Consider the following 24413-nt stretch of genomic DNA (forward strand, 5'->3'; position numbering starts at 1 on the left):
CCTCATAAGGAATTAGATTTTTTGTAATCTAACGGGGGACCAATGTGGGACAGAGGCAGATCCGTGTGTCTGGGTAGTTCCTGGCCTCCTACGCTGGCCTGCTCTCTAATTCTGTCGGTCTTGGTCTCCAGCGTCCAACATCCAAGGACCGTTTGTATCTATTTGCAAGAACACACCCGCTGTGGTCAGGGCTGCCACTGTTGAGCACTGACAATGCCTTAGACTCTGATTTAAGGTCTTTATTAACTCCTCTCAATGGCCCTATGAGCTGGTGCTATTTTTATCACCCCTGTTGTGCACACACAGAAGTTCAGTAACTTGCTGGGGGCCTTAACGTCCAGTGACCGCTGGGATCAGGCTTTGAAACCAGGCCACTTGCTACTCCCATTAATGGTAGTCCTTTCTGAGAGGAGACCATGCCATCTCAGTGCTTGATTTTCCCAGGAGGGGGACAGTCAGGGGTGCCAACTGCACGCCCCATCACCTGTGTACCAGCAGCATGGGCACGTGGCCTGGGACGAGGACAGCTGGTGCACGGGAGACCCAGACACGGTCTTGGCCTTCTGTTTTACTCAGGGAATCCTGTCAAACTTGTCAGCTGCCAGGAGCGGAACCTGGAGAAGGTTCCAGTGTATCAGGACACCAGCACCACTGTTAGAACCAACAGCACTGCTCTTGTGCTCTACATTTCTGTTTGCGTGTAATACATACACCGGAAAGGGCACACATCATAGAAGCTGGTAGGTTAGCTCAGTGCATCAAAGCAGCTGGTGCTTAAGAAATTACTTACGCCTTCACTCTCCTTTGCTGAAACTAAAACGGGAATAGTCTAAAGATTATTCAGACTAATAATGCAGATTTTCTAAAGCATTAAGGAAGGTATTTCTGGTAGTGGCTAATTTTAAATAGTATAATAATACAGCTTGCTGTCAGTAAGAAGTGAGACTTTTTAGAGTCTTATTCCCTTGGTAACTTGCTTTTTCCCCTTAGCAACTTTTCACATTGCTTAGAAACATCTCCTCTCAATAGATCCCGAAAGATGAACATATTCTCCGGTTCTTACGTGCCCGGGACTTCAACATCGACAAGGCCAGAGAGACCATGTGCCAGTCTCTGACTTGGCGCAAGCAGCACCAGGTGGACTACATCCTCGACACCTGGCACCCCCCCCAGGTCCTGCAGGACTACTATGCGGGCGGCTGGCACCATCACGACAAAGGTAGCCAGGAGCCTGGCATCGGGACCCGCGTTGAGACGCGCAGGGCCCTAGGGTGCACTGTCCCTCCCCTCCCCGTGTGAACGAGCGGACGCTGCCCTGGGGCTGCCCCACCGAGGAGAGAGGGAGGGCCCGAGGCCGCTCGCTCCCCCCACCCAGCCGCTGGCTCCCCTTCGTTCATTACTAAGGTGGAGTTTGTTTGACTTATTTTAAAAAAATTTGAAGGCGGAGTTTTTTCAGGAGCAGACTGCTAGTAAAGGTACTCTTCAGTGACTTAACCCATGCAGTATCTGTAACAGCGTGTAGCCACGTTTTGTACATCAAGACAGGATAATTTTTAGCTCTACCTGGGGAGTGAACAAAACGTAAACCAAGAGCGGCATCCCTGAATGAATGACCGGGTGTGGGGCCATCTGATCAGATGGCTCACACATGACCCCTGGCAGGACAGGCTTCCTGGCTCAGTTTTGGTGGCAGGCGGAGTGGTGTTACTGGACTGGGCCCTGCAGTGGAGATGCGGTCAGTGCGTGGTGGTAGAGCCAGAGGCTGAGCTCTGCTGGGCTCCCCTCATCCCGGGTGGGGCGACTCCGGGGCCCTGCTAATGACCTGCTCCGTCCGTTGGCTTTTGTTTTCTCCTTTTACAATTCTGGTGGGAAAAGACCGGGTGGGCCTCCTGTAGGCACTGCCAGCTGCTGCTTCTCAGAGCAGGAGAGCGCGTGGGGCCCCATTGGCACGCAGGGGCGCCTGTCCCCCAGTTCAGGTCAGGAGCAGCGCTGACGCCGCCTGTCCTTGCCCTGCAGACGGCCGGCCCCTCTACGTGCTCCGGCTGGGGCAGATGGACACCAAAGGCCTGGTGAGAGCCCTCGGCGAGGAGGCCCTGCTGAGATACGTGAGTGCTGCCCGCGGACACCGCGGGGCTCCGCCGTGGCTTCACTTCCTTCTCTGTCCGCGGGTTTGGGAGAGGACTGCGGTCCCGTCGCAGCAGCATGTATCGCTTTCATAATTGGAAGGGAGGATCTATTCATATATTTTACAAACTTCAAAAGAGGGCCCAAAAGTTAAGAAAATGTTTTTCACGGTGGGGAAGCACGCACACAGCCACGGGCACAGCCACTCAAGAGGACGCGGGGGCGCGGGCCGGGCACCGACTCCCGCGCTCCCAGCCTCGCTGTGCGCTGGGGCCGCCTCGGGTCAGACCTCTCGGCAGTGCTCTTTGTGCCAGCACCGCGTGGTCCAGGCTCTGAGCGTCCTTTGTCAGGGCTGTGCCTCCTTCCCTGTCTCCCCATCCCCTCCCAGGCAGCCTGCAGTGTGGGCAGTCATGAAGAGAAGAATATTAGCCTTAACGTAGAAACAAGCAACCTTAAAAGGCACATGGAGAAGCCATCATCCTGAATTACCCACTGTGGGCATTTTGTTGCCTCTTCTGTGGTGCCCACCACGGTGCGTGCACCTCCGTGGGTGCCTCCACACGCGTGCACACAGGTCTGTGGGTGGACCGCATCTGTCGGGGAAGAGCTTGTTGCTCCAGCTCGAAGGGGTCCCTTCAGCCAGACTTGAGGCCGCTTGTCACACTGCCCTTCCTTAGCTGGTGCGTGAGGCCGACAGTGTCGCCACTCAGCCGACACTCCCCTCCGAGTCTTCCACTGGACGTGGGTCAGCAGGTCGTGCCCTTGCCGCCTGCCTGGTCACCCCTGTCATCTCGGGGAGCTGTCCCCTGGACCACAGAGGACAGCGCCCATTGCCTATGAGAGAGCGAGCTGCTGCTTCCATGATACGTTTTGTGCATACGACTGTGTCAGGACGTAGATGACGTTTGGCTTACACGCCTCCCTGAGGCACACAGTGTTACTGTCACCCATGCAGCCGGATGCAGCCGTGTCAGCCCCTTAGACTGACGGGGGAACGTCTCTGGCCCTTGTACACAGGTTCTTTCCATCAACGAAGAAGGCCTGCGACGGTGTGAAGAGAACACGAAGGTCTTCGGCCGGCCTATCAGGTAGCTGCGTGAGCCCGTTCTCCCTTCTAGCTTATTGGGAACAGGAGTCACATATTTCTAGTTGATTTTTAAAAAGCCAGAATTGCTTTGGTTTTTAGGGCCAAGTCTAAGTAGTTACTGTTTTCCGTAGTGTTCTAGGGGGTAGGACAGACAGACGTGCAGGACGTGAGCTGTAGTCGGCGGCGAGGCACGGCTGCTGGGCTTTGGTGTTCCTGCCCCAGGCCTTGCTGTCCTCGGTCTGCGTGGGTCGGCCTGTGGTACTTTCATGGTCCTTGGGAGTCCGGGGTCGCAGGTTTTTGCTCTTTTTTTAGGTGTTGAGGAGGTGGGACAGAAAAAAATGATTCTCTTCTCTTAAACCAAACCTGCAGTTATGTGGACTGTTTTGAAGATGGGCAGTGGTTCAGAGGTGGGCACTGCGAAGGGCCTGGATGGTTGACCAGCACATAAGTTCCAGCAGGGCAGGGACTCTGAGGGTTTTGTTCACTCCTGTGTTCCCAGCCCCTGCCGCAGTGTTTGACTCAGTAACGATGGTCAAAGACCAAGGTGCCGCCATCCAGTCACACATGTATTTAAACGCCGTAAACACACCCCGCTGGGTCAGTAGAGGGGACTCAGCAGGTCCAGGGCAGCATGTGGCCTCCCTTGCTGGACGGCCGCACCTTTGATCCCGGTCCCCTAGCCTCGGTGGTTTTGGTATTTCAGGGATTGGTCCTACTACACGCAGCCCACGTCTTAATACAGGCAGATAGCAGTAGAGTTCATTACACTGTAATTTTTAAAACCCAGTATATTTTTGGAAACGGACACTACTAACTGTATAGAACATCAAAAAAGGAAAGCCAGTCACTCTGGGCCGTGGTTTGCCAAGTGTGCGTGCGCTAAACAGATAGATCTGTCTCACCTGCAGCTCCTGGACCTGCCTGGTGGACCTGGAGGGGCTGAACATGCGGCACCTGTGGAGGCCGGGCGTGAAGGCCCTGCTGCGCATCATCGAGGTGGTGGAGGCCAACTACCCCGAGACGCTGGGCCGCCTCCTGATCCTGCGCGCCCCCAGGGTGTTCCCCGTGCTCTGGACACTGGTGGGTCTCCTCGGCGGGTGATTGCCCGGAAGGCGTGCACGCGTGTGTTCATGTCCCTGTGTGTGTCTGTGACTCCAAGTCGTATAACTAGTTAAGAAACAAGACAAGCATGGAGAGATCAAAGTGTCTCAGATTATTTAAGGGAAGAAAGTTCTCCCGAGTGTCCTCATGTCATACACTTTGGACTTTACAGAAAGAGCGTATCAAACTTGAATTCCTCCCTGCCCCCCCAATATCAGTGTGTAATTTTAACCCTTGAAGTACAGACATGCAGTATAACTGCATGGTCTTTTCTAATTGCTTATAGGTTAGTCCATTCATTGACGACAACACCAGAAGGAAATTCCTCATTTATGCAGGAAATGACTACCAGGGGCCTGGAGGCCTGCTGGATTACATCGACAAAGAGATCATTCCGGATTTCCTGAGTGGAGAGTGCATGGTACGTACGTAGGCAGGTAACATGTCTGACTGCTCACGAGGGCAGGGAAGGTGGGTGTGGTTGACACAAATGATTTTCAGAACTTTTCGTCTGGATTATTTTTCTTTCAGTTTTGGGGTTTTGGCTGACATCTGTCTGATCCTGGGTTAAACTAAACAGCCATTTAGGTAATTTTTGATAACACACACACATTCTTCATTGTTAAATACTAATGAGAGCTTGTTTTAAAATCTGTGTGATTGCAGCTTGCTTTATGCGCTCAGCTTTGCGTGAATTAGATTCTTTAACCGTTTTAGAGCAGCTGTGCATTTCTTTAAAACGTTACAAAATCAAATTGATTCTCCAAAAAGTTGCCCTGTTGATAATGTCAGGAACACATCCTAAAAGGGGTAATTAAGGGAGCTCGTCCTCTTGTACGTAATGCAGGATTTGAAGTACACTGCGTTGCTGGGTTAGCAGGCAGATGGTTCCACTTCTGCCCTTTTACTGTGATGAGTGGGGCGTGTGATGAGTCAGAGAAGTTTGGCTCCTTGAAGACCGTATGGCCCCGGGGGCAGGGCAGCCTGATGTGAGGGCCAGGAAACAGAAGGCTGGAGCGGTCCACTCCCCCTGCTGACATGGCAGGTGACGCCCACAGGGAGTCCACTCCCCTTCACAGTAGATAAGCCTGTGCGATGTGGAGGTGCGGCCACCCTGGCAGGCTCACGTGTTCACCTACGGTGGGAACCTGGGGGGATCTTGCGGGATTCTTAGAGTTTAGAGCTGAACTCAGTCCTCGGGCCTTCAGTCCCGCTCTGAGGAGTCCCAGATGGAACCACAGTGCAGTGCAGAGAGCTAGTGAGCCAAGGGACCCCCACCCCCCCCACCCCCAGTGCCCCTGAGATTAAAGCCTGGGGTCAGATCTGTGGAGACAGGCGCAGTGTATCAGGGCACGGCTCTGTGAGGTTGCTTCTTCCAATTGCAATGAAAGCAGCGGGGCTGGAGTAGGCGGAGACTCGACTCCCCTGCACCGTGTTCACAACAGTAAGAGTCCCATAAGAGCAGAGATCTCCCTGCTCAGGCTCTTCAGGCTTCGTCTCGGCTCTTCTGTGCCACCATCGGGCTGGCGTCGAGGAGGCAGCGCTCGCCTCTGTCTGACGCCGTCCAGCTCGCCGTCACTGCAGCGGCCTCCCCGTCCTGCTGCCCTGCCCGCCTGAGATGGCCATGCTTCTTCCCTGTGTGGTCACTTCCCAGGGCAGATAACACAGGAAGTGCTTGGATTTTAAGAACTCGAGGGTTAAGTTGTTATATCCGGGTCAGTTAGGACATTCATGAATGTGCAAATTCTAATTGAGCCTGTTTAAAGCAAATTCAGAAGGTGCCGCTCTGTATTGGTTTTTTGGCTGGTGTTGTGGACTGATCGATTTGACCTGGGGTAGACACTAAACTTTCTCCCTTAATTGTATATCTTGCCCATACTTGCATATGATAGAAATAATGCCCGTAGCTGTAGAGAATAAAACTCTTCTTAACGTAACGTTTTTCCTTTGCAGCACAATATAAATACCCGGCGGTTCTTACATAAACCAGCTTCAGTAACTGGATGCTGTCCCACACACGTACTACTGTGAATGTTGTGGCACATCAGCTTCAGCTTGTTCTCATTTACTTAAAGCGAGACACATGTGTTTAAGTGGTTTTTCTCAATTATGTTGCCTAAGTAGTGCAGGATATTTTACGACATGGCCAGTGTTGCCCATTTCCTAAGCTGCGCCGCGGAGTCGTGCGTGTCAGGCCGGCGTGTGGCACTGCTCTCACGGCCGTGTTTACGTTTCCAGTGTGAGGTGCCGGAGGGGGGCCTGGTGCCCAAGTCCCTGTACAGGACTGCGGAGGAGCTGGAGAATGAAGACCTCAAGCTCTGGACTGAAACCATCTACCAGTCCGCCAGCGTCTTCAAAGGGGCCCCGCATGAGGTAGGTGCCATGGGGTGGTCTCCCCTCCCCACAGGGGTTCTTCTGTGGGTCTCCCCAGTAGGGGGTCGTTTAGGAGAACCAGATGCTTTTTCCCGTCTTGGTCTTTAGGTTCATGTTGACACTTGGTCTGCAGTTAAGGTAGCTGTCGATGCTGGTGAGCAGGCTCTCGCAGAGCAGAGCTTAGCTGCCTTTGGTCAGGGCCCCCAGGAGGAGAGTAGGCAGGCGTCTCCACGTCCGGTTCACCCGAGACCCTTGACACGCGGGGGTGCCTCGCAGGTCTCCTCCTAGGGGGAAGTTTGTAACTTCTCAGTTTATCGTTTTCAGTCAGCAGGACCAATTGCATTTTCTGTTTTTTCTTGACTGGGTTTGGTTATTTGTTATTTTTTAAGGAATTTGCCTGTTTTTCTAGTCTGGTGGAGCGAGGAGAAACTCACACGTGTGCTGTCACGTGGTGTGTGAGCAAGAGTGTGCCTGTTTTCACACACGTGTGCGCTCTGGTGTCATGAGCGTCTCTGCACTACGTGGGCTTAGTGCACTAAGTGGGCTCATCCCATCCTGGGCTCCGGGCCGAGGTGTGTGGCTCAGGGTCATGGGATTGAGCCGCCAGCCGGGCTGATGCTGTGCTCCCCCTCCATCCTCCTGGCCGCAGCGTCTCCCTCACCACCGCCCGCGCCTCCTGGGGTGAGTGGACACGATGCTGTGGTTTGAATGGGCAGAGACAGGCTTGAGGTGCCTTATTCACAATTGCGTCTCAAGGATTACTTGTATTAATTTCTTATTTGGAGGCCAGCAGGCTCGAGGAGGCTGAGTTCCCGTCTTTCCTTAGGTCACGGTTGCGTCGTCCCGGGTAGGGAGCTCAGTGTGCAGTGTGTTCTGGCGGGTCACAGGGTTACCTGTGAGAGGGTTTCCACGTCAGAACACCAAACACTTGGGCTCTGCTTTGGGGGTTCAGTAGGGCACACATCAAGGACGGGGGTCTCGTGAAACGAGGACTGAGTTCCTCGTCCCTGCGGTGGATGCAGGCGTGAGGGGCTGGCCCGCAGAGGGCCGGCGTCCCAAGGAGCTCGGCCCGTGGAGCCCGCGGTGTTGGTGTGGACAGGGCTTGTGTGCGTGCGGAATCTGCTCTTCACAGAGCCAAGGCGTGAGAAGTGGCGGCGGGGGACCGGAGGACTGCTGGCCAGGAAGCTGACACGCCGCCCGCAGGGCTCAGCGAGCGGCTTCCAGGGCGGGTGGGGCGCGGGGCCTGGCTTCAGCTGAGATTTTTTAGTGACTACATAACTTTCTACAGCTGGTTTTAATTCTCACAGTAATATTTGGAAACTATAACTTTGATCATTCCCTGCTGGGAAGCTGTATGGGTGCTGCATGAAATTCCGCTTTTAGATTGGCACTCGACACCCGGGGCCTTCCCCACCCAGGCCACGTGGCTCCCTCTTCCCACCCAGCCCGGCGGCCAGGGGCAGAGGCCCTTCAGCCTGCGCTCGCCTCCCCTCCTCCCTGAGGGGGTTCTTCCTTCCCGTCCCTCCCGGCCTCTTTACTCTGGGACCTTCCCTGTGCCCTTCAGCCCAGAGCAACCCTTGGAACCGCTTCTGTGGTGTCGAGTGTTATTTCTGTTTTGTATTAAGGCCTTTCTTACAGCCAGCACCCGGTAGGTTAGAGTGGCGTCTAAAGCTCAGGCTGCAGGTGGAGCTGACAGAGCACAGAGCGTGGCCCGTGACATGTAGCAGGTCGAGTGAGGAGTCTGGCTGAGGAGGCCCGCGGCTGTGACCCCCTTGCCTCAGCTGAGCGGCGATCTGGGGGGCAGTGGGGATGTGCTGCCACGGCGTCAGCTCAGAGGCTCATGTTCACCGTGGCGGGCTGATGCAACCAGCCTCTCCTTCCAGATTCTCATTCAGATTGTGGACGCCTCTTCGGTGATCACGTGGGATTTTGACGTGTGCAAAGGGGACATTGTCTTTAACATCTATCACTCCAAGCGGTCGCCGCAGCCGCCCAAGAAGGACTCCCTGGGGGCGCACAGCATCACTTCCCCAGGAGGGAACAACGTGCAGCTGATAGACAGAGTCTGGCAGCTGGGCCGGGACTACACCATGGTGGAGTCGCCTCTCATCTGCAAAGAAGGGGAGAGCGTGCAGGTAGGGCCACCTGAGCGTGCCCACAGCCTGGCTTTTCTGTCTGGAGAAGGAGGTCTTAGGGTGGTGGCCGGGCGGTTCGATGTGTCCTCTTACAGTCAGGGTGATTCAGGAAGCCGAGTGACTCTCAGAAGAACTCAGAGCTCAGCAGAATCCGTGACTTGTGTCTAAAGCCATGAATTATTCCTGGAGATGTATTTACAGAAGCAAACGGAAGGAAGGAGAGGGCAGTCAGTGCACAGGCACAGCTGGGATTCAGGTGGCTGCTGAGATGACCTTTGACCCAGCGGCATTCGTCTCCTTCAAGAAAATCACTCTGAATAGAAGTGAGATAAACAAGGACAAAGGGAACTGTTACCTGTCATTACATTTCTTTGCAGTGTTCTATCAGTTCATTTAAAATGTTGGCTAGTTATTCCGAGTGCCTGAGCTCAGAATGGTAGCTCTCAGGAGCTTCTGGCCTTCATATTAGATGCATGATTTTGCTGCCTTCACACTTTTCAGGGATAAGCCTGTCAGTGTTTTGGTGGTCTTAGAAGCACTGAAAAAGAGTATTCACTTTTAAAAATAATGAACATTTGAAGCTGTATCGCACAGTCTTTAGTTACAGAATTAGGGGAAAAAGCAGTTTTCACAGATTGTCATTCTACTTTAGACTGACATCCTTTTAACCCAGGATATGCTGGTAAGGTCACTGGAAGCACGTCAAAGTGTTGGCTGGTCTAGGAAAGCTTTTTAGACTCCACCCCCTCAAGGGTAAGCAGAGGACTCCCCGGCAGCTCCCACCCTGTGGGCGCCTGCTTTCTCCTCTGCAGGTGGAGACCTGGGGACCAACAGCCTCTCAGGGTCCCTCCCCGGGCTTCCCCAGTGCCTGGCAGGGGCCTGGTGGCAGGGCCCACCCCTGGAGGCAGCGTGGGACTGGCCCCGATCATGAACCAGGATAGCTGGCCCCTCCCCCATCAAGAGGGTCAGTAATCGATGCTGGCTCCGAGTGGACAGAGATGTGGTCCCCTCGGCGTCTGTCCCCGTTGTGGGGGCTCCCAGGAAGCAGGTGGTCCTCAGCTGTGCCCCTGACTCGCTCCAGGGCTCCCACGTGACTCGGTGGCCAGGCTTCTACATCCTGCAGTGGAAGTTCCACAGCACGCCGGCCTGCGCCGCCACCAGCCTGCCCCGCGTGGACGACGTGCTGGCCTCCCTGCAGGTCTCCTCCCACAAATGCAAAGTGATGTACTACACCGAGGTGATCGGCTCCGAGGACTTCAGGTACGGGAGGCCGGGTTCCGGGCCGGGGCAGCTCATGACATCACGCAAGGTGGTGGGGGACCGCGGGGAGCGAGAGGGCAGGGTCCAGCCGGAAGGCAGTGGGCGGCCCCCGTGGTCCTCACGCCTCCCCTCCCCGTGCTGCTTACAGAGGCTCCATGACCAGCCTGGAGTCCAGCCACAGCGGGTTCTCGCAGCTCAGTGCCGCCACCACCTCGTCCAGCCAGTCCCACTCCAGCTCCATGATCTCCAGGTAGTGCCCAGTGCGTGGAGGGGACGGCCCACCACCTCGGACCGCCGCCCGCCCGCCACCGAGCGGCCACGTTGTGTGAACTGCTCTGGCCCTGTAGGTAGCAGATAGCTCTGCAGATGGTAAACATAGTCTCTGACCCCGAAGCTGTCTCGACAGGTAGTTGTAACTCTCACTCGATAGCCATAGATTTTGTATACAGTGTGCACAAAATCCAATCAGAGCACAAGGGCTCTCTTCAAAGAAAAGTAGTTTATATACCAATTAAGAGGTTGACTTTGTCTCAAACATGGATGCAAAAAAAACGATTCCAGCCACCTCCTCACTGTCCCTTAGTGGATGAAGTCCCTCCACCACCCGTCCGAGGTGACCTGCCTTCCTCCGTGGAGCAGAAGCTGCCAACCGGTCCCCAGCCCGCAGCTGGCCCCCGCCGCCTCCTGCCGGTGGTCAACACGCTCCGAGGACGGTGACCGCCCTCCAGGTTCCTTTTCCTCTGAGTAGTCGCCACCTAACCGGAAGGACTCAGAGGGAGCCTGTGGGTGTCCCGACCCAGCTCTGGGACCAAACAGACCCGCTGTTGTAAAGTGGGGGCTGGGGGCTTCGGGGACTCCCCATGACGCCAAGAAGAACACCGCCATCATTAAACATTATTTTCTCTCTCCTCCCTTCACACCTTTCGGTACTTTGAGAGCAGCCTTTCTCTGCCCGTGAACTGGGCCGAGGGCGTCCTCCTCCTCTCCCTCCTGGTGTGCTGGTCTTCCTCCCTGCATGGGTTACTAACTCCTGAGCTCCTCCGCGACTTGCCGCCCTGGGCCCCGCACAGCCTGGTAGCGTCAGCGCCCAGGCGGTCCTTCTTGTCACTGGAGGTGTTTCAGGGACAGTGAGGCCCACTTGCCATTTTGAAACTGTCCCGTGTTCACTGTAGCTGACCAGCGTTCTCACCACGTGGCCGTGTCAGGACCGCCTGTGGCCTGGGGAGCCCTGCTTTGTGAAAGGAAGCTGTGGATGTTGTGTGCACGCAAGCATGTGTGTCCGGGGGTGGGTGTGTGGCAGTGGGGGGTGGGGTGAGTAGAAACAAAGGATTCAGTGTCCTCGAAGCAGATCAGAGTATGAAGTTGGTTTGCTTTTAATTTTTTCTTTTTGATTCCGATCACTGAGCCTGGTCTACCTTTTTATTGGCCCATCATTTTCTCAGCTTTTTATGGGAAAAGCAGGTTCTCTGTGAGCCTGTCCAGTTGTTGCTTTGGGTCAGTCTCCACGATGAATGAAGGTGTGTCCCCTGATAGTGTGTATGGCAGAGGCTGTGCGTTTTAAGAATCTGGGCCAGGAGCCAGGCGCCATCTTCAGCATGAGATGGCCTCAGAAATCCCAAGTTGCATTGTTAGGACTCTGCCCTGGAGGCATTAGGTGGGTGTCTAGGAGGTGGAGGTGGTGTGGACCAGGGTGTGTCCTAGGGGCAGGGTCAGGAGGGCTCGGAGGAGCGAAGCCGTGCTCCCCCGTCTGCGGTGCTCTGTGGGTGCTACCTGCTGAGATTCCCGCCTCTCCCAGGGCCGCGGGCCTGTGTGGCACACAGCCACTCCTTGGCACCTAGAGGCTTGTTTCCAGAAAGCACAGGAGGGCTAGTTAGTGGATCCACGCTGCTTCCTGTCAGTGCTTCCTGTTTCCAGATTCTAAGGACCTGAAGATGGTCCCCTCTCTCTCTCTTTCTCTCTCTCTCTCTGTCTCAGATGGCGATTTTGCTGACAGCTGCCAAGAAAACGCTTCACTGGACAGTTCACCTCAGCCCAGGGATGTTTGTAGAACTATTTGAATTGCAGCCACCCCCTCCCCCAGGCTGAAGACCAGTTCTCTTTAAGTTGACTCAGAAGTGGCACTATTTTATCCCCAGAGTTGACTGCGTCTTTAAGAGTTCAAAGCACATCCCTACATCCCTTCCAGGGTTCCCTCCTGAGTACAGCCGCCCTGTTCTCCTCGGGAGGGGCTGTGGGGCAGGCAGGCGGGGTCACGCGGTTGATCCCGTCCCTACTTCAGTGCCCTGCACCCTGTTTCAGATGCTGCTGTCATTCCACCTTTTTTCAGCACTAACAATCTTTCTGGTTTCCCCTCTATTACTAGTGTCTTAATTCACCTTCTTTCCTAATTTCATTATTTACGTATCAAATTCTGTAAATGTTTTGTAAACATATTACCTCACTCTTGGTAATACAATACTGATAGTCTTTAAAAGATTTTTTTATTATTATCAATAATAAATGTGAACTGTTTAAAAAAAAAAAGTCTTTTTCTTATTGTGAGTGGCAACCTCCTTCGAAGAGTATGAAGTTCTTAGGAGACTAGAGATTACAGGAAGGGGAGATGCTGGAGCCAGAGGCTGGCGCCGATTGAGGCTCAGGATGTACAGCTCAGTGGCCTCCCCCACCCCCCATCAGAGAACAGGCTGCAGTTCTCCTCAAACTCCAGGAAGTCAAACAGGACTCAGGCTGGACACCCGATACCATGTTTCTCTTTTACATATATACTAAATTAAAACGGTTGACTAAAGAACACTCCCCAGAACACATGATCAGGTGGATTAGGTCTACATTACAGGTAATGCAACTGAACATGATGATAGTTTAACATGGAATGTCAAATCAGTATTTCTCATTGTACAAAAATGTTTATGTAGTTGACAGGCAAGAAGACACGTATGATACTTTGCATTTTCAGTTACCATCTGTGATGAAGTTTAAAAAGGCCTTGGAAGAAACTAGGAGGTTTCTTTACTAACAAAATAGGCCCTTTCATCAGGTGGCCAATGTGGACCTGGACCTTCAGAAACCTGGGCTGCCTTGTCCCTGGCGCCTGCATTTGGGCTGCAGGGTGGGGGTGCCCACAGGGAGTGCCCAGGCCTCAGGGCGGGGCAGGGAAGGCCTGCAGGTGCCCACACGCCCGCAGCCCGGCCTGGGTTGTGAGCCTGCCCTCTCCCTCCCCCCAGCATTCGAGACAAGATGGCTCCGGTTAGCAGCGCCTGTGGCGAGTACTGCTGACTCAGCCAGCCTGTCCCCGAGGGGAGGGAAGGCTTCGCCACGAATTCCTGCTCTGCTGTCTCCTGGGCCCACTTTACAAGCCATTAGCATAGCGGCAGGTTCTCACAGTGGCGGCCGGAGCAACATGAAAAGCAGGTGGGGCTGGCAGCACCTGTCCCCTGCCACCCGTCCCTGTCCTCAGAGCTGCTGAGAAACGGGCATCCTAACAGTGGGCGGCGGGTTTTTGTATCAGGCCACCAAGTTGTAACATGTCTTGACCCGCATTGATGTTATATATGTGTGAATAAGTATATAATGTGTATGCACACTCCAGGGGCTTCCCCATTGACTCAGTGGTAAAGAATCTGCCTGCACTGCGGGAGACCTGGGTTCAATCCCCGGGTTGGGAAGATTCCCTGGAGGAGGGCATGGCAACCCACTCCAGGATTCTTTCCTGGAGAATCTCCATGGATGGAAGAGGCTGGCGGGCTACAGTCCATGGAGTCATAGAGTCGGACACAAGTGACTGAACACGCACGGGTGCACACACACACAGGTATACCCTGCTTTTCCAAAATTCGCCTCACACCATTTTGCTTTTATGAAAGACCTACATTAACACCTTTTGAAAAACCTGTATGCAGGTCAGGAAGCAACAGTTAGAACTAGACATGGGACAACAGACTGGTTCCAAATAGGAAACGGAGTACATCAAGGCTGTATATGGTCACCCTGCTTATTTAACTTATATGCCGAGTACATCATGAGAAACCCTGGGCTGGAGCAAGCACAAGCTGGAATCAAGATTGCCGGGAGAAATATCAATCACCTCAGATATGCAGATGACACCACCCTTGTGGCAAAAAGTGAAGAAGAACTAAAGGGCCTCTTGATGAAAGTGAAAGAGGAGAGTGAAAAAGTTGGCTTAAAGCTCAACATTCAGAAAACTAAGATCATGACATCTGGTCCCATCACTTCATGGCAAATAGATGGGGAAACAGTGGAAACAGTGAGAGACTTTATTTTTTGGGGCTCCAAAATCTCTGCAGATGGCAATTGCAGCCATGAAATTAAAAGACGCTTACTCCTTGGAAGGAAAGTTATGACCAACCTAGACAGCATATTAAAAAGCAGAGACATTAGTTTGCCAACAAAGGTCCGTCTAGTCAAGGCTATGGTTTTTCCAGTGGTCATGTATGGATGTGAGAGTTGGGCTATAAAGAAAGCTGAGCGCCGAAGAATTGATGCTTTTGAACTGTGGTGTTGGAGAAGACTCTTGAGAGTCCCTTGGACTGCAAGGAGATCCAGCCCGTCCATCCTAAAGATCAGTCCTGGGTGTTCACTTGAAGGACTGATGTTGAAGCTGAAACTCCAATCCTTTGGCCACCTGATGCGAAGAGCTGACTCATTGGAAAAGACCCTGATGCTGGGTAAGATTGAGGGCAGGAGGAGAAGGGGACGACAGAGGATGAGATGGTTGGATGGCATCACCGACTCAATGGACATGAGTTTGGGTGGACTCTGGGAGTTGGTGTCGGACAGTGAGGCCTGGCTTGCTGCAGCTCATGGGGTCACAAAGAGTCGGGACACAACTGTGTGAATGAACTGAACATTAACACCCATTTTCAGTAACAGAAATCCGAAGAGGATTTTTGCTTGTGTGAGAAAAGGCAGAGTGAAAGTAGCCTTCGGTGTTGGTTTTGCAGCAGCACTTACAGAAGCCGCGCACCTGAGTAGTGAGAGGTCTGCCTCCACCAAGCTCCTTCCCAGAAACCACACTTAGCATCTCAACATGCAGCCGCCGTAGCTGTGAACTGTGTCTCTGAGTGTCTGTGCTTTATCTCAGTTTATTCTGTGCATCTGTTACCAAAGCATACCCTAAAGTAATTGTTTCTTCCCTTAATGCCATTTCGACTTACCAAGGGTTTCATAGGACCACTGTACTTTCAGATAGTGGGGAAAATATGCAGAAGCATGGAACGATGAGCAACCCAGAAACACTGAGAATCCCTAGCACCTGGATTATGGTCTTTCAATACCTTTCCTCACTAAAGAAACAAGCCATTCTTGGAGAAATGGCTGATTCTAGGTCTGGTACGGGAAATTTACAAGATGAGCTGGAGACATCTTGTCTCATCAAAGAGGAAAGAAGTGATCAAAGACAGTAGGTTCATAGCACAAGGGCTCAGGAGGTGACTTGAGGCTTTCACTGGTCAGGAATGCAACACTTTGGGGAACTTCCCTGGTGGTCCATTGGCTGAGATTCTGTGCCCCCAACACAAGGGGCCTGGGTTCCATCCTTGGTCAGGGAATTAGATCCGACGTGCTGCAACCAAGAGTTCCTATGCCGCACCTAAAAAAGGTCCTGCATATCACAGCTAAGACCTGGTGCAGCCAAATAAATAGAATGGAACACTTCAGATTACAATCAACTTCCAACCCACTGACTGTGTTAAAATCCATGCGTTCAGCATCTTCAGCTGCTCAGTTCAGTTCAGTCGCTCAGTCGTGTCCGACTCTGCGACCCCATGGACTGCAGCACGCTAGGCCTCCTTGTCCATCACCAACTCCAGGAGTTTACTCAAACTCATGCCCATTGAGTTGGTGATGCCATCCAACCATCTCATCCTCTGTCGTCCCCTTCTCCTCCTGCCTTCAATCTTTCCCAGCATCAGGGTCTTTTCCAATGAGTCAGTTCTTCACATCAGGTGGCCAAAGTATTGGAGTTTCAGCTTCAGCATCAGTCCTTCCAATGAATATTCAGGATGGATTTCCTTTAGGATGGACTGGTTGGATCTCCTTGCAGTCCAAGGGACTCTCAAGAGTCTTCTCCAACACCACAGTTCAAAAGCATCAATTCTTTGGTGCTCAGCTGCTAAGGTCACAGAAAGAGACAGCTGCATATTATGTTCCTCTGGAGACCTGCAGCCCTGTGAGTTCTTCAGCCTGTGCCAGGCTGCCGATTTGTAGGAAGTATAGAAGATGGGCAACAGCTGAACTGCACTACGGGAAACAAGTCAAGAGGTTTGGGTTCTTCAACAGATAAATTGTGAGGGGAAGAAAGGAATGGAGGTGGGGGAGTCCCGTAAATTAAAGAGATTTTCACTTAACAAGCAGGACCAAACAGTATTAACTATATCTTACAATAGAAAGGTTTGTTGTTTTTTAGTTAGGGCTTTAGGTGGGTTGCTTTCACTACAAGGAAAGTAACACTGGTTCTTTCGTTGGGAATCTCCTCCTTTTACCTGGACATTCCTGGTGGCTCAGACAGCAAAGAATTTACTTGTGATGCAGGAGAGTCAGGTTGGGTCCCTGGACTGGGAAATTCCCCTGGAGAAGGAAATGGCAACCTACTCCAGCATTCTTGCCTGGGAAATCCCATGGACAGAGGAGCCTAGTGGGCTGCAGTCCATGGGGTCGCACGTGGCCACAGCTGAGCAACGTAACACTTTTGCTTTCCTTTTACCCAGATCGCAAGGTGGAGGCTGCTGGCACCCATGGCTCAAGTTCTGAGCCTGGGGACATAACCCTGCATTTGTGGTGTCCATGCCCAGGACAGCAAAGCAGTGCCAGCCAGCTGGCAGCAAGTGACAGCCGGGCTCCTGGGGTCTTCCAGGAGAAAACCGGAGGCCAGTCCCTTTAAAGTTCTGCCCCTTGCCGAGAGCTGCCTATGACCCATCCTTTTCTTTTCCTTCAAATAGAAGCCACCAGACTTTCCCACTCCGACCTTGCCTTTGGGCTTAAGAGCGCGGTCAGTCACCAGGACCCGTTTTGACAGCGACAGAGAGCCATTTATGAGCCCTGGGGTATCCAAATTACTGAGCCTCTGTGCGCCAGCCCCAAATGCCCTGTGTCAAAGTGAGACACAAGAGCAGAGGAGTCTCTGGCCTCTTTCTGGGAACCTCAGAGAGGCGAGTGCCTGGCTGCAGAAAGTAGGACCCTTCCAGCTGCTTCCGTAGAAGGATCTAGATTCCCATGGAATTGTCGGGCTGCCGAGTCCTGCTCCTTCCCTTTTGCAAGGCTGGTCTGCACCCCTGCTCAGAGTCCCTGCATTACAGTCAGAGTGAAACCCACTCTCAGCCCCCAGCTGGAGCCCCCTTCCGGCCGCTGAAGGTTAGTCACGGCTCCATCCAGGGAGTTGCGTCCGTGGCCGCCACCTTGTGGCCATGAGGAAGATGTGCATGCCCGTCACCGAGTTGGGCAGCGAGCCGGTCTCTGCTCCTTTCAGCTCTGCTCCTGGAGTCCCAGCCACAGGAAGAAACTCTCCAGCTCCCACGTCTGCTGAAATCTTGCCTTGGAAGAGGTGTGATGGTTAATTTTATGGGTCGATTTGGCTGAGCCGTTCTGAGTGTGTCTGTGAGGGTGTTTTTTTAGATGGAATTAACATTTGAAGGGGTAAACTGAGTAAAGCAGATGGGCCCCATCCAATCATCTCAAGGCCTTGAACAAAAAGACTGACCCTCCCCCAAGTAAGAGAGGATCCCCCCTCCCCAGTGGCCTTGATCTGGGACACTGGCTTTCTCTCTTTTGGGCTGGACACTGGCTCTTCCTGAGTCTCCCATCTGCTGGCCTTCAGAAAGGAGTCAGGCCGTCAGCTCTCCTGGGTCTCCAGCTCGCCCACTGCAGGTCCCAGGACTTGTCAGCCTCCATTATCACATGAGCCAGTTCCTTACAATAAGCCTCTTTCTGTACAAAGACATCCTATTGTGTATATACATCCTGTGGAACCTTGACAGATTGCAGGAAGTTTGCTCCAAAGTCCTGGCATTGCAAAGGCTTTGATGTTTACCAATAACAACAACAACAAAAAAACTGATTAATTTGGAATCATGTCTCCTTGGGATGTGTGTGTATGTGTGTGTGTTTTGGTTTGGGTTTTCCCCATCAATAGGCTTAACCTTCTTTATTTTATGTAGAATGAAATTCCAGGCTGTCAGAGCTGGGCAAAGAGCTTAGACTGATCTGAAAGTGAAAGTCGCTCAGTCGTGTCCGACTCTTTGCGACCCCACGGACTATACAGTCCATGGAGTTCTCCAGGCCAGAATACTGGAGTGGGTAGCCTTTCCCTTCTCCAGGGGATCTTCCCAACCCAGGGAGCCAACCCAGGTCTCCTGCATTGGAGGCAGATTCTTTACCAGCTGAGCCACAAGCTCTTACAGCTTAAGAAGGTGCAGCCCAGAGGAGGGAGGGGGTGCTCCCTGAGCAGCAGCTGTGAGTTCAGCCAGGAGCTCCCACAGGCCCGATTCTCACCCACTTGCTGTCGCAGATGATAAAATGGGAGGAAGCAGGTTATCTCCTCAGGTCGCTGTCAAGATACAGCCAGCAAGTGGTTATCAGAGCGGGTCTGCCAGTGTGGGGGTGCAGTACAGCTGGGATGCGCCGAGGACTTGGGGACCCAGCCGGGGCCCAGGTCTGAGGAGACACCAGTGCCTGCAGGGGAGGGTCCACTGGGAGAAGGACGAGCCGGGCATTGATGGACAAGCCACCAAAGGCACGATCAGAAGGGGAGGAGGGACACAAAACAAGAAAGTTTGCAGTACCGTCTCTTCCCATTTCAGGGAGGAAGTGAGACAGACACAGGGGTGGTTAGATGTCGCTGACTGTCCCCCTGCTCGGCCGCCCGTGGGAACGGAGGACAGACAGCCTGCTGTGGAGGGAGGTGGCTGCTGGGGACAGCTGCTCCCAGGCCTTCCAGCACCTTCTCTCCAGCAACCCCAACCATCACCCTCTGTGCGGGGCTCAGCACAAGGCCCGGGGTGGGGGCACAGCTCCCTCACTCACGCGGGAGGAGGTGTGTGCTTGGCCCACAGCTCTGTCCCCGCCGGGGCCAAGGACAGCACCTGCCTCAGGGCAGACACCCCAAAATATCAATGGAGTGAAATGGGGTTCTCCTCCCTTCTGGCCTCGTGTGTGCTAAGTCATCACAGTCGTGTCTGACTGTGCGACCCGATGGACTGTTGCCCGCCAGGCTCCTCTGTCCGTGGGGATTCTCCAGGCAAGAATTACTGGAGTGGGTAGCCATGCCCTCCTCCAGGGGATCTTCCCCACCCAGGGATTGAACCTGCGTCTCTTAACGTTTTCTGCATTGCCAGGCGGGTTCCTTACCATAGTGCCACTGGGAAGCCCCAGGTGGAGGCTGTTCTCCATCAGACAACGTGAGCGAGGACGTTTCGCGGCTGCGGCATAAAAGTGCATGTGATCCAGTCTGGACTCACTATACACTCAGCACTGGGACAGTCAGCCCCGGGACAGTCAGCCCCGGACTCAGCTGACCGTGGCTGGTTTGAGCCACAGGTGGGCGAATCTGAGGACTTGAAACCCGCAGCTATGGAGCCCAGGTATCCCCTGGATGCACTGTTCTGGGTGAGGGGCTTTCATCCTTGGGATCTGGGCTCCACAGGGGTGCCTGGAGCCACTCCCCTACCCCAGAAATCAAGGGACACTGCTCATGTTTCCTTCTGATTTTAAGAGAAATTAAAATATATTCATGGGCCCCAAGAAGAATCCTGGGCCGGCCTCCAGGGCCTGGTGGGGAAAGTGGCCCTGGCCCAGCAGTGGGGTGGCCCCGAGGGCAAGGTGAGGTTTCCTGAAGTCCTGGGTCAGGAGCCGCCCACTGACAGGTAAACCTTGAGCCCTGCCCAGGAGCCCTGTCCCTGCCAGTGCTGCTCAGAGAGGATGTCACCACCCTTGTACCCCCTCGGGCATTGGCGTGTGTGGGCATGCATATGTGTGCGTGTGTGAGTGCTGGGTCTGTGTTGACACTGCAGAGGTGTCTGGGGGATCCATGCAGTATAGACGGTGTGGGAGAAGCCTGGAGGAGGGGCAGGGTCCCTGGTGGTCAGTGGGCAGGGGTGGGGGTGATGCTCAGCTCCCTGGGACCTGGTCACCTGGTTTCAGAACCGCTCTCTGCTGACCCACAGACAGACAAGCAAGTGGGAAATCCTTTGTGTTCGGAAGCAAAATAGAGAAAGTCTGAGTTCCGCTCGGGAAACTGAGTGAGGATGGGCATCAGGTGTGTCTGTGACCAGGCACCTGCTGCTGTCTTCTGCCCTCACCTGTGCCTTGATTCTGGGCCGCAGGACTTGGCTGTTGGGGACAGGGACACGGTACCGAGGAGATGAGTTGCCTCTGGACAAAGTCAAAGGGTGATGGCCCGTGTCCAGGACGGACTGCATCCCTGAGTCACCATGGGAAGTGGCCTCTGCCTGCCTCTCACTGGACTTGGCGTGAGTGGGAGTAAGTCCCTACTGCACGTCACATCAGGGTTTATCGGTCACCACTGCAGAAAGGGGCTTGTCCTGACAAATACAGGGATGAGGTCAGAGGCGGGAGGAGGGGCAGCTAGGTCCCCAAAGGCATTATGGGTCCTGCGAGGCCACCAGCTTTTTGGTTTAAACACTGAATAAGATGGGGCAACTGTTAATCTTTATGAGGTCAACTCTATTTTCTTTTCCTTAAAAGATTCTGGGTTTTACATCTTGCTTAGAAAAGGTTTCTCCATGCTAAGTTCTCCTACGTTGTTGGGGAGTTCTCTAGTGGCCTAGAGGTTAGGATTCCACTAGGCCTAGTGCAAAGGGCCACTGGGGTGGCTCAGGTTCAATCCATGGTTCGGGAACTGAGATCCCGCAAGCCACACACAGCATGACAACAACAACAAAAATTTACCTGCCTTCTTAAGTTGCCTTCATGGCTTTATTTTTTTTTTTTAATATTTAAATCTCTGATGCATCAGATGTTGGTTTTTTAAAATTAAATTATTTTTGTTTATCCTGATGCTGAAGCTGAAGCTCCAATAAATTGGCCACTTGACTAGAAGAGCCAACTCATTGGAAAAGACCCTGATGCTGGGAAAGGTTGAGGGCATGAGGAGAAGGGGGCGACAGAGGATGAGATGGTTGGATGGCATCATTGACTCAACGGACACGAGCTTGAGCAAACTCCAGGAGATAGTGGAGGACCGGGAAGCCTGGCGTGCTGCACTCCATGGGGTCACAAAGAACTGGACACGACTGAGCGACTGAACAACAGTTTCTGTTTGTGCTGGTCTTCTCCCCAGGCTTTCTCTCGCTGCAGAGAGTGGGGCCTGCTCTCAAGTTGCAGTGAACAGGCTTCTCACTGTGGTGGCTTCTCTTGTTGCAGAGCGCAGGCTCCAGGCTCCCGGGCTCAGGAGCATGCAAGCTCAGTAGTTGAGACCTGCTGGCCCCAGGGCATGTGGATTCAGTAGTTGGGGCTCGAGGGCTCTAGAGCACAGGCTCAGTAGTTGTGGTGCATGGGCTCAGTTGCTCTGCAGCATGTGGAATCTTCCTGGACAAGGGATCGAACCCATGTCCCCTGCATTGGCATGCGGACTCTTATCCACTGAGCCACCAGGGAAGACCCGATGTTGGTTTTTGTGTAGTGACTTTTGATTCATCCTCAGTGACTCTCTAGATTCAGCAGCTGCAGAACCAAGCTCACTTCCAGCTTTTTCAAACCCTTATGAGAAATCCTTTAGGGACTGGTGCCGAGTGATGGGTAGGAAGGATGTGGAGAGGTGGACACTAGCAGGTCCTCACAGAGGGCCAGGGTCAGCTGAGCAGCCACCTATAGACAATCAGACAACAGCAAGTGTTGAAAAATCACAGCCCTGGGACATTGCTGGTGGTCCAGTGGCTAAAACTCTATGCCCCCAAGGCAGCGGGTCCAGGGATTGATCCCTGGTCAGGGAACTAGATCCTGCATGCTGCAACTGAAGATCTGGCATGCCACAGCGAAGATCGAGGCTCCCACGTGCTGTGACCTAGATCTGTGCAGCCAAATAAATAAATACATTTTTTATAAAGAAAGGAAAAAAGGAAAATGGATGCCCTGATTCCAGGGGCTCCAGTGTTGACCCTGGACACATTCCATACCCAGCAGCCACGGTCAAGAGCGCCCTCGTGTGGACACAAAGGCTGCAGTATTACCAAGTCAGCGCTGAGGCCAAGAAACATGTGGGACTTGAACCTGCATTAAAATAACCAACCAGCTGTGGTCGGAGAACAAGTGATTTCTCTTATTGCCTCATTTTAAAACACTTCATTATGCATCCCAGGAAGCTGTTTGGTTTGGAAAATCACAAGAGGAAGCTGCAGAGAAAACGCAAACTAGAGACAAGTAGGGAAAGCTTTGCCTGGCTCTTCCCTGGAACCCGGCTCGGCTCTGCTGGGGGTCAGTTTCTAGGGGTCAGTTTGGGGTTTCCGGAGTGGGTGGCCATCTCCTGGGCAAGGTCTGACTTCCAGGACAGATCTGAAAGGGGAACACAGATTTTTATAAAGGAAGATGAATGTTGGCTCCACTGCCTCTGGAAACGGGCAGAGAATATCTATTAGGTTAAAGGGACGTCTGCCTGTCTCTGAAGCTACTAGGAGATAACAGATGAAGGCGGATGGAGCAGAGAGGGGGGTCCGGGCCTCAGTTACTCCACACTCTGAGGAGCCCTGAGATGATGTTTTGACCCCAAGTTCCCAGGGTTCACAGTCACAAGTTCCAGGTTTGGCCGCCAACATCTCACACCTCCGCTGTTCCCAGAGCCAAAGGGAACCCATTGGAATGTTATTGTGTTCCCTGGACAGAATCAAGGACGGGGCAAGAACTGGGCAGTGGGCCTTCTCCACCTCTCCGCTTGAGTCCTGCTCGGCCAGGGCTGGCCTTGGCCCTCTTCTGTCATCTGGACAACCAGCATCAACTTTGGCCCCACTGACATCACGAAAGTGAACGCGTTAGCCACTCAGTTGTGTCTGACTCTTTGCAACCCTATGGACATAGCCCACCAGCCTCCTCTGTCCATGGGATTCTCCAGGTAAGAATATTGGATCAAGTAGCCATTCCGTTCTCTAGAGGATCTTACCGACCCAGGGATTGAACCCGGTCTCCTGCATTGCAGGCAGATTTTTTACCGTCTGAGCCACCAGGTGGAATTTAGGGCGGGTTCATTCTTTGCGGTGGGGGCTGTCTAATGCACTGTATGGTGTTTGGCAGCATCCTTGGCCTCTACCCTCCAGGTGCCAATAGCAACCCTCAGCTGTGATAACCAGGGATGTCTCCAGACCTTGCCCACTGTCCCCTACGGGGGCAAAACCATCCCCAGTTGAGACTCACTGTTCTAATCCAACACTCTCATGACTGGAAGAGTGTGAGGTCCAGAGAGGTCAAGACATTTGCCCAAAGTAACACAGCAAGTCCATGAAAGCAGAGCTGGAGCTCAACCTCTGGCCCTGCACCCGAAGATTGGTGCTCTGCCCATTGCAAATACAGCAGCATCTGTGAGGAGCACAGTTTTAATGAAGGGTGCAACAAGAATTCCTCCAAAGTCCAGTTCTCCCACGGCAGTCACTGAGACTGCAGACGCCCAGGTTGGGCAGAAATGAACCTCCTTGGCTGGACCAAGGAGCCAAGTGGATTTGGATTCCAGGCCCCGACACAGACTCTCCCCTGCCTGGTCCCACACAGAGAACACAGCCCTGCAGATCCGGGCCTGGACATCTGGACCAGACAGTGACGGGCTCACCTCCAGATGATGCCCAGATAAGTTCCAGCTGTTTCGTTGAGCCTCATGGACCATCTTCATTGTCACTCTCATCAGCAAGATCCAGACATGACCGCAGTCTCCTCAATAAACACCTTCCCAGTCGACCAGATCAGATTTGAAGACGTGCTCTGGGAAAAGGCTGCTGACAGGAGCCCCCGGCCAGAATCCTCTAGTAATGCCAGATTCCCTTGTGATTACTTCCTGATTTTGTTTAATAAATGAAATTAGACACGGTGTGGAATTTCCTAAATCACAAACACATTTTTTCGGGGGACAGCGATAGAAGTGTGTACGTGAAGTGTGAGGCCTGAGTTCACCCAGAACAGGGCCCATGAATCCGGTCACGCATTTGACTTTGTCGCCCTGGGGTCAGCGGCCCCGCACGTGACATGCATGTTGGAGGGAAGTTTCCTGCAAATGAGAAAAATGTTGCTTCTGTTTTCAGCCTGTCCTCTGATACCCTTGGAACAGCCTCATCAGAGCCAGATGGGGGTTTCTCATCTTCCTCCAGGTGAGTCCCACAGCCTTG

General features: G+C 53.3%; 1 protein-coding gene across 2 annotated transcripts in view; it reads left to right on the forward strand.

Moving 5' to 3' along the window:
* Positions 1-12603, forward strand: part of SEC14L1 (SEC14 like lipid binding 1) — a 47846-nt gene extending 35243 nt beyond the window's left edge. For both annotated transcript variants that reach the window (XM_081575584.1, XM_081575585.1), the window contains exons 8-17: positions 1030-1219; positions 2017-2105; positions 3142-3212; positions 4120-4291; positions 4599-4733; positions 6551-6685; positions 8569-8820; positions 9902-10080; positions 10229-10330; positions 12055-12603. In XM_081575584.1, coding sequence (XP_081431710.1) covers positions 1030-1219; positions 2017-2105; positions 3142-3212; positions 4120-4291; positions 4599-4733; positions 6551-6685; positions 8569-8820; positions 9902-10080; positions 10229-10330; positions 12055-12070 — 1341 coding nt within the window. In that variant the 3' untranslated portion in view covers positions 12071-12603. The remainder of the gene's footprint in view (positions 1-1029; positions 1220-2016; positions 2106-3141; positions 3213-4119; positions 4292-4598; positions 4734-6550; positions 6686-8568; positions 8821-9901; positions 10081-10228; positions 10331-12054) is intronic.
* Positions 12604-24413: the final 11810 nt, after the last annotated feature.

The sequence above is a fragment of the Giraffa tippelskirchi genome, chromosome 3 (genome assembly GCF_054371585.1).
Source record: "Giraffa tippelskirchi isolate mGirTip1 chromosome 3, T2T-mGirTip1v1.2.pri, whole genome shotgun sequence".
NCBI lineage: Eukaryota > Metazoa > Chordata > Mammalia > Artiodactyla > Giraffidae > Giraffa > Giraffa tippelskirchi.